Below are 13,354 nucleotides of genomic sequence, written 5' to 3' on the forward strand. Positions count from 1 at the left end.
CAACAACAACTTGCATTTATATAGCACCTTTAATGTAGTAAAACATCCCAAGGGGCTTCACAGGAGTGTTATCAGAAAAAAATTGACAGAGCCAAAGAAGGAGACATTAGGACAGGTGACCAAAAGCATGGTCAAAGAGGTAGGTTTTAAGGAGCGCCTTTAAAGGAGAAGGGTGGAGGGGTTTAGGGAAGGAATTCCAGAGCTTGGGGCCTAGAAAGCTGAAGGCACAGTCACTAATGGTGGAGCGAAGGAAGTTGGGGATGCACAAGAGGCCAGAAATGGACGAATGCATTCAGCACAATCGACTCCAGATCAGAGCTAAATTTTAATCAACAGTACTGTGTAATCAAGTGTTGTGGTATAGCAAAATATTCTCGAGAGCAGGGTTGAATTCCTTTGACAGGGCAACGTAATCTAGCACTGCATTACAGCATAATACACTCCGAGACCAAACCTGAAATTACATCAATAATGCAGTGCAATCCAATGCTTGAGTAGGGTGCAGAACTCTTCATGAGATTAAGGTTGAGGTTACATCAATATTAGTGTAATCCAACACTGGAGTACCATGGTGCACTCTCCTTTGGGATTAGAGTTGAAATTATATTGACCAGACAGTGTAATCCAACACAATTCAATATTGAGAACAGAGCTGAGATTGTGTGGGAAAAAAATGCAAATCAGTAAATTCGGGCAGCACAGCACACTAAGGGACTGAAGCTGCAATGATAGGGTAGTGTAATCCAACACTGCAGTATGTTATGATACTCTCCGCAAGTCAGGGTTGAAGTTACATTGATAACACCATGTAATGCAGTACACTCAGGAGTGGCGGAGCCAGTGGGGGAGGTCGCATGGGTCATGACTCCCTCCCCCAATCATTCTGAGGTCGGCCAACGTGGCTTTAGAAGACCACCTTCATTTTCCTCCCAGGAACCTATGTCACCCATCTTCGGCCTACAAGTCTTATGGTTCACGGCTCGGCCTTTGGACTAGGTAAGTCGGAATAGTCCCCTATTCCCAGCTCAGTCCCCTTCTTGCCAAGTCTGCCAAATCTTGAGCTCAACGCCCCCTCCAATCAGCCAAACTTAGCTTTGCCATTGCTTCTGAAAGCAGGGATGAGATTCCATTAACAAGACTGTGCAAATTAGCACAGTGCTCTAAGATTGGATAATGATACAAAAGGGCAGTGATCTCCTAAAATGGGAACTGAGACTGAATTAAAAGGACAATAATGACTTTCACCACAGTAGTATTACACAACACTTTCCTGAGATCAGGTCTGAAGTTTCACTGGCAATATGCTAACATCTACATACATTATGATGCATAAAACAGTAATGTTACCCAAAGTTACATTGGTAAAATACTGAGGTACAAGAAAATTGCCATAACTACTTACAGAATGATTTAGGCTTTTAAGGAATTTCAAAATAAACTGATACACCTTATACTTCAGCAATGTTTTCAATACTCCCCCACCCCGGCCCCGCTGAATGCAATTGAAAAGGTTGCCAAACAGCCGGTCTCTTCTAGAGTGCCAAGGATAGCTCCAAAAATGATCACTTAGCTATAAAGAACAACGGCACCTGGACAATGTCACTTTCCCCCTACCAAACAAGAATACTAAACGTACCAACTGAGGATTCATGCTTCATTAACTTATCAGCTTGAATGTCAATGGATGTTATGCCCCCAGACCCTACAAAGGTTACAAAGGGGATTTTGGTGGCACAAGATAACACTAAGTCCCAGTGAGACCATTGGGATATAGATACAGGGTTTCTAGTAATATTTTAAGAAATGTATCCTATGAGTTTTACAACCTTACACTTGACCACTGAAAATAAGAAGTGGCCCTTACCTTTTCAAAATCTTAATGAGAATGCCGGTTGGAGAATATCTTCATAACATGCTCAGTTCGCTTATTCCACTTACAAGAAGTACTGTCTACATGGCTACAAATGAGCGAAACAAAGAATGACTAACGATGTATGAGAACTTAGTGAGAACAGAAGATACCGTAACCACACCAACACTGCAGCTCCATAGTCAATTAATACAACAAAGGTAAAGACAGGCCAGAAAGATGATTATAAGCAGATATGCCAACAGGAGAGATGAATATACCTGCACAGACTAAATCATGGTACTGTTTAAAAGCAGAAAATGCTGGAAATGCACAGAAGGTTCATCAGCATCTTTAAAAGTGAATTACAGTTTCAGCTGCAGACTCTTCATCAGACCATTCTGATGAAGGATCTATATTGGTTAGCCCATCTTTTTTTCTCCACAGATGCTGAAAGACTCGCAATGTATTTTCAGCATTTTTCTTCTCTCTCAATTTCAGTTTTTAGCTTTCATCGTTTTTTTTTTCCTTTTCCTCTCGGGGTAAATTACCAACTCATAACCTAGGACTTTACCTGGGATTTCTTCAAATTACATTTGTGTGCATAAGTGTGACGGCATTTTTAAACTTAGATTCAATGCTTCTAGAAGCCGTGAAATAGCTCATACAGGTACCTCACCCACCACCACTTCAGAATTAAACAAGACTTTCTTACCACATTGTACATATCATATTGCAATTGTTCTGTGACAACTTTTTTGCAAGGTGAATTATATACTTACCGTTTAACAGTGAAAAAATAACTAAACACAGCACCAACACATCAGTGCAATTGGTTATAGCTCTTTTGGGAACTTGGTTATTTTTTTTTTGGAATGGTTCTCTTTTTTTTAAGATGACTAATTTTTTTTAAATCATTCTTTTTTAAACTTTTTCCATTTTTTTTAAATCATTCTTTTAAACGTCTTCCATTTTTTTAAATCATTCTTTTGAAACTTTTACTTTTTTTCCCTCTATATCCACATATGTATAATTTTTTAATTTTTAAAAATATTTTATATTGCAAACCATTCCATTGTGGGACTTTATTTCAAATGTGAACATGCTCTATTAGAAATTCAGATACAATCAGTAAAACAGAAATAAAGACATAAATCCAAACGTATAAACTGTTACAAATTCAGCAACAATATCACCCAATGAAGTAACATTTTACTGAAAAGTGCAAGAAACTTGCACTAAATTCACATTTTAGCATAAACAACCTAAAAATACATTGATGTTCTACGTGTCCACAATTCTGAATAAACTCTATTATACAAGTATTTACTTACAAAAGAAAAAGGTCATAGGATATCTGACAGGCCCCCCCACCCCCCACAAAAAAAATCTACAATGGCAAATTCTAAACATCTTCAAACAACTGCAACAAGTCTTTCACAAAATGCATTTTTTTTTGTTAAATCCACCAAGGTATTTCCCCTCAAAGATCACATGGCGGCATCCCCCTCAAACTATACAGTGTTAACCCTCCTCCCTCTTCATGGTGGCAAATGCGAGATATACCAATTAAAAAGACACAAGTAAAGTGCAGCCCTCCCTTTGTCACAACAGTTTTCCAACTGCGTTCTAATTGAACGGTGCGGGACATTAAATGGAACAAAGCAAAAAGGACCGACACGAATAAGAACAAAGAAAGCAGAGGCACCATAAGGAAGTAAAACAAAAATAGGATGAACAAAGGTTGTAGGAATCAGACAGAATAGCTGACAAAAAAAATTAAAATGACAATCTCAACAGTCAAGGCTATTCCACATCTTAACGTAACAATGGGCTAAAGCCAAGATTGACCTCGGCTAGGTTAGAAGACTAAGCTAAGATTTCTAGTTTCTAGCTAAGCGTATTTATGAAACTTATACAGAAATGACTTGATGTTTGCTTGAAATGTATACCATATGGTATATCGAATAGCGTAGGTGGCATGACATCTGGCAAGGTAGATACCTGGGAGTAATTACAAAGCAGTGACCTGACAGGCTCAGATGACATTATAAACCATAAAAGTTATAGTCAACCTTCTCCTCCCATTTTTTTTAATAAACAATTATCTGAAGCCAAAATTAAATTCCAACCTTGAAATCATTTCACTTTGATGCAAAGAGGGAGGGGGGTGGATGGGGAAAGGAGGGTTATTCTATGTCTGGTCAGTTGTAATATCAGCCATTTCATATAATTTATACCAATTACATTTTCAAACACAGAAGGGTTATGTGCACCAGCAACAACCTCGAGAATACTGAAGACAGTTGCATAAGATGCTGCAATGTTCATGAATGGACATTATTGAGGATTCCACTAGCAGACCATTACCGCCGTTAGCGGATATCAGGATGAAGTAGCTGCTTTTTGCAGTGATTTATGAAGTCACATAGTTAGTATATATCAGATGTGGATTGTGGTAGAATATAGAATGATGGTAAGTGGGTTATACTTCATCACAAGATGGCACTGTTTCCAGTTCTTCACATCAAACCATTTCATTTTCTGAAATAATCATCAAAACTAACGCTCAAATATGCCAGGCAGCAGTCACATTTTTTTTTAAAAAAAGAACTGTAGAACACAGATGTTAAAAATTCAGGATTCTCAAGATACTAAAAGGTATTAACCCTTACAGTACAGAACTGGGCTCTCCCACAATCTGCACGTTATGGCTTTCAGCTGGGTCAAGATACAAATGGGTTAATTGAGATTTTTTTTAATAAACCTCGAGGGGCAACTGCAAAATGGTCACCCGTTATACCATCTTAATTAAATGTTTTTCACACCCATATTTCACCTTAATTTTTTGCATATGCAATAGCTCTGTCTATGTTCCATTTAAAGCTGCATTTCCACACAAATTGAAAATGTAAGTTAGTATGTCCATAACTGTATATTTCTTTTAATTTCAGAAAGTTAAAATCCCCAAACATTTTACATAGTAGTACTTCTGTTTAGTGAATAATTTTTGTAGTATGCAGTCTTTTGCCTTCACTGGACAAATTATCAGGTCTGCAGAACTTCTGTGTAACCTTTGTGACGACTATTATTTCTATAGTCGATTAAACTGCAGCAAAATTAGAATGAGCCAACATTTTGCAACATACTCTACTGTAAGTAAAATACATAAGAAACTGCAACAGAAATTCAACATTTTACTCTGAACTCCCAATACTTGAATCCGATTTTGTGGCAAGCAGGTTATTTGTGCAAAAAAAATGGAATGTATTACAGCATATGTTGACTGGAAGCTGCTTGATGCTTCTGCACGTGGATTACCATTATTAGGACTGTCATTGTGGATAAACTACTCCACGTGATACATAATGCCTTTCAATAGCAAACAGCCATTTTACTCGTATAATGGTCCATAGCAATTAAAGTTCAAGCACTCACCCAGATATGTTATTCATGAAGAAAATAATTCTACTTTCTTTCACTCCACAGATCTTAACATGTGAAGTCTGTTCACCCTGTCCTTGGCTGATGTCTAAACACCTGCACTTCCCAGTAGCAGTCACAGGATAGCAATCAGGAATGATGGCTGAAGAGACTCCTTGATGATAACAAAAATCTCTTTTGCATACTTGACATATGAATTGGGGGAAGAGCAGCAGAGATTGGATGTACTGATCCACTGAAGAGCAACATCATTCCCCTATTCAGCACATAATCAGTGTAATATCAAATGCGATGGGTTAACTACCATGTTTAATATTTTAAGTGTCCTAGGGTGATAGCAGAGTAAACCAAACAGAATAAGAATAGATCAATAATGTACAGCAAACAGAAACTGTAGAAAACAAACTCAAGCAATGAGGGTGCACAGAAATTTCCATTTGTTTAAAAAAAACAGGTTGCAATAAACAGCAAATTAATAAAAATATTTTGTTTAGTATTTAAATTTTAATTAGTGGGACATTGCAGCTTTAAATGTATTATGGTTTTGTAAACATTTACCATGCACATACCTCATCTTCGAGGATTACTGTATTTTATCCAAGTAAATTCAGTATTGGTTAACAGCTACCATCTTGGTTCTACAGTATCCTTTTTGCTTACCAGGTCACTATCTTCCCCACCAACACGGCTGAGGAAAAACATAAAAGCTCTTTAGGGTTATACTATGATGAATTCCCCCATTAACAAAGCCACCATTCCACTGCCCTACCAATTGTAAATTTTTTTATATAGAACTCAATACTTGCTACAAGTGCACTCTCCCTTCGAGATTTATTCTGGTGTTTCAATCGTTCTTTTTTTTTAAAAAAAAGGGGGGGAAAAAACACTTCTATCAAAAATTTACTTACAGGCTTAAATGCTCTTTCTTCTGATCAAAAAAAAAAGGCAAAGTATATACACAATTTTAATATACATTCATACAAGAACCTCTGCTACAAGCAGAATGTACATCTGGTTATTCCCTATCTCCCCAATTTTTTTTCCTGAAACATTCTGTGATTTACTTCCTTTGGAGCATGTATCCTAAAAGCATTGAAAGGAAAATGCTAAGCTTTTTTGTATTCTTCACCAAAATGTTGCAAACCCATTTTTTTTCTTTAAATACAATAAAAATGTTTCTGTAAAATTAGTAAATATATTTAAACACAAAAAAAATGCACAAAAAGTTCATAATGATAGAGTGAAAGTTCTAAATCCCATCATCGTCTCCAGGAGCGAGATTCATCATCTTCCTCTTCATCATCATCATCTTCACGAAAGAAAGGATCCACAGGTTCTGATGCCTTGGGGAGGGGAAGAAAAAAAAAGCTTAATGGCACAATGTTTCCAGACAGGTAAACTGTAAAACCTTGGAAACCATCCAACAAGCAACCCAAATCTGATATAAAATGTCTGGCAAGATAAAGATAAGTACTTCTAAAGAAAGTTATAAATTATATATAAACTATAAATCTACCACTTTTTCCAGATGCAAGCTAAGCAAACTAAAGCAATGTATGCACAGATGGGTCAAACAGGTTCAAGTGTTTTTCCATCAGAAACCATTCCGAATATTTGCCTCAGCACAACTACTCGAAGAGTGCACATGCAGTTCTCAACACATCGAAGATTAAGGGGAATGGATGTGCGGGAACGATAGCATATTGGATTAAAAACTAGCTGAAGGGGAAGAAAGAGAGACATGGGGGTGATTTTAACCCCCAAGAACGGGTGGGTTGGAGGCGGGTGGGATTTGAAAATAGTTGTTTTTAGGGTCACGACCGCAACCTGGCTTCACTTCCGGGTTTAATATAGGTGCGTAAAAGTACAGGCTTCCCACTGGGAATACAAAGTCCAAAAATTTTGCGGTTGCGACCCAAAAAAACAACTATTTTCAACTCCCACCGCCCCCGACCCACCCGTTCTTGGGGGGTTAAAATTACCCCCATGGAGTTAAGGGTAGTTTCTCAGACTGGTTGGAAGTGGGTAGTGGTGTCCCACAGGGTTCTGTTCTGGGACTGCTCTGTTCACTGTGTACAATGATTTGGATATAGGTTAGAGGGGATGGTGCACAAATCTGCAGACAATACTAAAATAGGAGGCACAGTAAATCATTGAGAACTAAAGGAAGTTGCAAGAGGATAGTCATAAGATCAAAAATGGAATGGGCAAAAAAGTGGCAGATGGAATTCAATGTCAGTAAGTGTGAGGTGGTACATTTTGGTAAGAAAAAGTAACAATTATATTTTGAATGGGGCAAGGTTGGATGATGTGGAAGAGTCGAGGGATTTGGGGGTTCACAAGACATTAAAAACAGTACTGTAAGTGGATAAAAAAGTTAATGGCTTTATGGAAAGAGGCATAAAATATAAAAGTCGACATGTAATGGTGAATATATTTAAAACTTAGGTAAGACCACAGTAGGAATACCTATACTGTGTGCAGTTGGGCTCCTTGCTACAAGAAGAATGTTGATGCAATAGAGAGGCTGCAGCAGAGATTCACTAGATCACCGCCTGGCATGAGGAAATACAAATACAAAGAACGACTTGGAAATTGGGACTGTTTTCGTTAGAACAGATCAGATTATGGGGTAATTTGATAGAGGTGTTATGAAGGGATGGGACAGAGCAAATAGAAAAAATGATTGTTTTTAATGGTTAAAGGGTCTGGAACAAGGGGACACAGATACAAGATTAAATGATAGATTTAGGTCACGGAGAGCAGGAGAAACTTTTTTTTTTATACACCAGAGTTAGTGATTGAAGTAGGGACCACGTCAACTGGTAAAAATAGGTTATATAGGTTGGCAAAGGGATATGGGAACAGGGCAGGAACATGGGATCAGGACTACTGCCAGTGTGGAGAATAAACATCAGCACAGATTGGTTGGGCCGAATGGCTGTTTCTGCTTTTTAATTTCTATGTATTAGGCAACTCAAATCTGAAGAGAGGAAAGCTGATCAAATCTGCTGAAAAATCAATAAAGAACTTTAAAGTTATTGATGGGGCATATTAATGCCATGCTAATGGAAACCTAGTTGGAAATACAATTTTCTATAGTTCTACCAATTTTTAAAAGCAAGCCAAAAACTGATGACAGGAAGTAAATTATAGAATCATAGAAGTTACAACATGGAAACAGGCCCTTCGGCCCAACATGTCCATGTCGCCCAGTTTATACCACTAAGCTAGTCCCAATTGCCTGCACTTGGCCCATATCCCTCGATACCCATCTTCCCCATGTAACTGTCCAAATGCTTTTTAAAAGACAAAATTGTACCCGCCTCTACTACTGCCTCTGGCAGCTCGTTCCAGACACTCACCACCCTTTGAGTGAAAAAATTGCCCCTCTGGATCCTTTTGTATCTCTCCCCTCTCACCTTAAATCTGTGCCCCCTCGTTATAGACTCCCCTACCTTTGGGAAAAGATTTTGACTATCGACCTTATCGATGCCCCTCATTATTTTATAGACTTCTATAAGATCACCCCTTAACCTCCTACTCTCCAGGGAATAAAGTCCCAGTCTGTCTAACCTCTCCCTGTAAGTCAAACCATCAAGTCCCGGTAGCATCCTAGTAAATCTTTTCTGCACTCTTTCTAGTTTAATAATATCCTTTCTAATGCTGCAGAGGCAACCAAATGTAAAATGTCCTGTGGTCCGATAAAAATAAAAAGGTCAACTGGCCTACGAATCTTAAACTTTTATTTAGAATATGTAACTAGTAAAATATTTGTCTAGTGTCTCACTTCAAAGGCCTACTGCAGGGGATTCCAAACATTTTGTACATTTGGGTTTCATTGTGGCGTACCATGGAGCCTCGGAGGCTATTTGTAAAGATTAACTCCACGTTCCCAATCATTTATATATGTATATATATATATATATATATCTATCAAGTTGCTGATATTACCAGATCTAGGTATTCTCAAGTCCCACAAAATTCAAATCGGACAAACTAGCAATGAAGAAATATAAACACAGGAGGTCTGAGTTGCCTGAGCTTCGACAACTGAAATATCACAGCTTGGAGACCATGTGGTCCATGGGATGTAATTTGGGCATTTACGGCCTAATGAGTAAAAGCACTGACCGAGTTACTAAGCCATACAGATCAAAAGGTCAGAATTGTGATCTATGGTGAGACAGCTGTTCTCAATCAGGGCAGTAGATGGGCACAACAATTGTATTGGTACACCTGGATTGAGGGGGGAAAAAAAAATCAGCCAGAGTTCCCGATGGCTATTGTGTGACTTATACTAGAAAGTGCACATGTATAGATGTCAGCCGAGGACAGTATGAGGATGGGCTGTTGTACCTTCCATAGTCAGAACAATCCGCCCACACTCATTGTTCAGGTTCGTATTTTAACAATAAGACATCTGGGAGAGTACAGGAGGGGCGACTGGTGCTCATGGGACATACTCAGCAACAGGCAGCACCTTCAGCAGAAGCAGGGAGAGAATTGGCAAAACAAAAGATTTGCCAAGAAGTCAGTGTCTCGTTATTGATAAGGGAAAGAAAGGAAGAAAGATACATGGGGACTGAGGGGAGGCATGGTTTATATATTCTGTCAGAAGGGAGAAGGTCATATTGTGTGCGCACGGTATAAATATTTACGCCTTTTTCAAACATTATTATCCAGTGGTAGAGTTCATACAAAAAGAGCCGAGCAATATATAGGTGACTTGAACAATTAATTTTAATAAAGGGCGGACCAATTTTACTTGCGACCCTTTATGGCTTTGTGGGTATTTTTGGAGAAAGAAAAAGGAATTCTATTTTAACTAAGCAATTCTACATTATATATTTTCCCCAATCACCATGCTGACATGTTTGAACTCAGTATTTTGGATTCACTATGCAAACATTGGCCGCTGATTCAAACGTCATCACACAAGACTGAGCTTTTTTCATTTTAAGATATTTTCTTCTCTATCAGTTTCTGCTGCCTTTCATCTTTGCTCTTCCTTCTCACTGTTTCCACTGTTCCCATTACTTGCTCGGTTTCTCAGCATGTCTTCTTAGATTTTGTGCATTCCATGCAATCGCTAATCTTTCAGAGACTTTAATAAGATGCAAAGAATACGATGAAAACATTCAGGCATGAACTGAGGTCCACAGGCAGTTTCAGATCGAACGCTCTCTCTTGCTTAAAAACAAGGCGCCTCTAAATAAAATACGCATAATTGTGACTAGGAGAGGAGAGAACATGTGGCGATAACTTGGAATGGTGTGTGGCTTGCTAACAATACCTTGATTGACAAGTAATTTTTACAAAAAACTATTTTTGTAAATGCTCTTAGTAAAATGAAGCCAGTTATTTTAATTAATGTTCTCCATCTCCCACTTTTAGTCACATACCGGGTATAGTCCTTTTTCTCATTACCCATACAAAGTTTCCAATTTAGTTAGATTAACTTATATAGGTTGATAACTGTACACAGTGGCAGCAAATCACCAATGATCTGTACACAATGCCTGAATTATTAAATAAAAATGCATGCATAGTGCTTTATCCTGTCCATACTAGCTATTGCAATGGTAAATAAATATTTTTTTTAAATGACAAACCAGCACACCCCATTATCAAACCAGCACAAGGCAATTAGAAAATACAATGTCCAGTCACCACGCATTACTGTGGATTGGAGAAAGCGGCTCAATATTCATCAATGTAAAGTTCATCAGAAAAACAATATAGTCCAACTTTCTCAACAGAAAACTTGCTGCACACAACATGGAGGGGGCTAGTTGTAGCAGAATGTACCATGGTATGGTATCATGAGTCTGTCTCTGGTATTTGTTGTATACCTAGTCTGAACTGAGCCATCAACACATGGCACTAAAGCAAAGCCAGGGAATAGTCCAGCTGGGCACCTCCTGTGATTCTTGAGAGCTGCAGTGCACGAGAAACTTGCTGCGAACAGAAATAAATCAGCCTTATACCACACATCAACAAGACAAACTAAGAGTTTATTTTTAAGCTGCCAAAGTCATATAGCACAAACTGATGCATAAAACAATAATCGTAGCCTCTTAAAACCATAGCCTCAATGCAAACACACACACTAGTTAGTCTCTTAAATTTTCAGGCTTGTCAGATACGTGCCCATTTGGTTTATTTGCAAACGACTGGAGCCTATCATTTATTCTACATCGTTACTAATTGGTCCAAATGAATGGATATTGTAAATTTCTGTTAAACTTTTAATTTTTCAACTTTTCAAAGTAAATAGCAAAACACAACAGCATACATTTTAAAACTCAAGGTTCTTAAGCTATATGTCTTGCTCTTAATTTGAACAGCCTTTACAAGTTATGGAATAGTAAATATGTTGGTTTGAGTTAAGGAGAGTAAACTGTATAGAAATTTGTTCTCAAATGATTCTAATTTAGATGTGCAATAGCAAAGCTAAATTTAATCAGCCTGAATGCTAAAAATGTATATTAAATTTTGACTAAGTTGTGATGCGCAGGGAGGAGGAAGAGCAATAACTCTGCATTCCTGCCACCTCTGCTACTTAATTTCATTCCGTCACCTAGGTACTGGACAACAGGTTGCACTGGGAAAGAGAAGACCTGTCAGTCAGCATCAAGACTTTAGGATTTATTACGTAAGATTGGGGTTATTGTTACATCTCCACAGAATATTATTCCTATTTCTGCATTAAATATTCTAAAATACACTTTACTAGGAGGTCTGAGAAACCATGTTCCATCCTCACAAACTGTAAGAGACAGGAGTACTTGCACAGTCACTGTACAAGGAGCTCAAGTGAACTGACCACATCAAGACTCCAGTGTAATACCACTTTGCAATTATCCTCAACACCCTGATGTTGGGTTTTCCTGGTATCTCATTTCTGGATATCCAAAACACATTCCTTTCATAATGGGATTTTCTCAAGTCAGTCTGGAACCAGATCACTATAAAGATGAGGTCTGGACAGGCTCCTTTTGGGATTGCAGAAGTTCCAACTGTCCAAAATATATACAAGACAGCTGTGATAGCAGCAGGGATAAGGTATGAGCACTGACACGTTCTCTGGTCTGGCATTATCATTTGGACTGTGATGCTTATGGTGCCTCTTAAAACCAATGTGTGACTGTCACTCTTCGAAAGCATTATTCCTGAACAAGATAATGGAAAGCAATAACGTGTTTAGACTTCTATCTGCGGCTGCAGAACTGCCATGATGTGCCTACAGTAACCTGTGCAGCCGAGTGAGACTTGGCTCAGTGGTAGCATTTCCACCAGTGAGTCGGAAGGTTATGGGTTCAAAACCCACTCCAGGCATTCCAGCAAGTGGAGATAAGAGTTCCAGTCTCTGAACACTGGGCTGACATTCAGCAGAGTACTTGCGCCCAGTGGGAGGAGTGACCCCCCCCCCCCCACCCATTAAATACAGTTGCTCCTCCTAACGAGGGTTGTCAGTCAAGGGCTTTGTTACGGAAGAACCCAGAGTATGATCTGCTGGTTGTAAAGCACCGGAGGAAATGGGTTGTATTGTGCTGCTAGGCACAAAAGAGGGAAGAAAAGGAGAATCTGTGCATCAATGAAAACTAATAATGGAGCAAACTACGCTCAAAACTGAACCCTGTTGCAGATTTAGTCTTTAACCATGCAGGATAACTGGTATACAGCAAGTATTGGTAGTTCTACCCCAACTAGCCTGACAATGAAATCTCAAAAAAATACCTGATGAGAGGAAGCCCAATGGAGAAGACATCAGAGTAGTGCTCCCTCAAACAATAGGTCTCCAGGATGGAGATATTGAAACTATAGTCATGTGAATGATACAACTTGGTTGGAATGAGTATTTGAGGATCATTATTGTGGATACCTCTCCAGGTTTAAATGCTAACCCTCATTCACTGGGTTTGTTCTTTCAAGCCAGATTGCTCCAAGAGTTCACTGGAAAAATTCCTCAGTTGGGCTTTAATGTCTGAAGAATCAGGAAAAAAAAAACATGCGCTCCACCAACCAGTGACTAATGTGTTGCTGCATGGAGCCCAA

General features: G+C 38.6%; 1 protein-coding gene across 1 annotated transcript in view; it reads right to left on the reverse strand.

Annotated features, from left to right (window-relative positions):
* Positions 1 to 2,820: 2,820 nt before the first annotated feature.
* The window catches only part of rbm27 (RNA binding motif protein 27), a 124,252-nt gene continuing 113,718 nt past the window's right edge, over positions 2,821 to 13,354 (reverse strand). The window contains exon 21 of the mRNA XM_067996070.1: positions 2,821 to 6,636. Within this exon, the coding sequence (XP_067852171.1) occupies positions 6,553 to 6,636 (84 nt within the window). The 3' untranslated portion in view covers positions 2,821 to 6,552. The remainder of the gene's footprint in view (positions 6,637 to 13,354) is intronic.

This window comes from Heptranchias perlo, chromosome 14 (genome assembly GCF_035084215.1).
Source record: "Heptranchias perlo isolate sHepPer1 chromosome 14, sHepPer1.hap1, whole genome shotgun sequence".
Lineage (NCBI taxonomy): Eukaryota > Metazoa > Chordata > Chondrichthyes > Hexanchiformes > Hexanchidae > Heptranchias > Heptranchias perlo.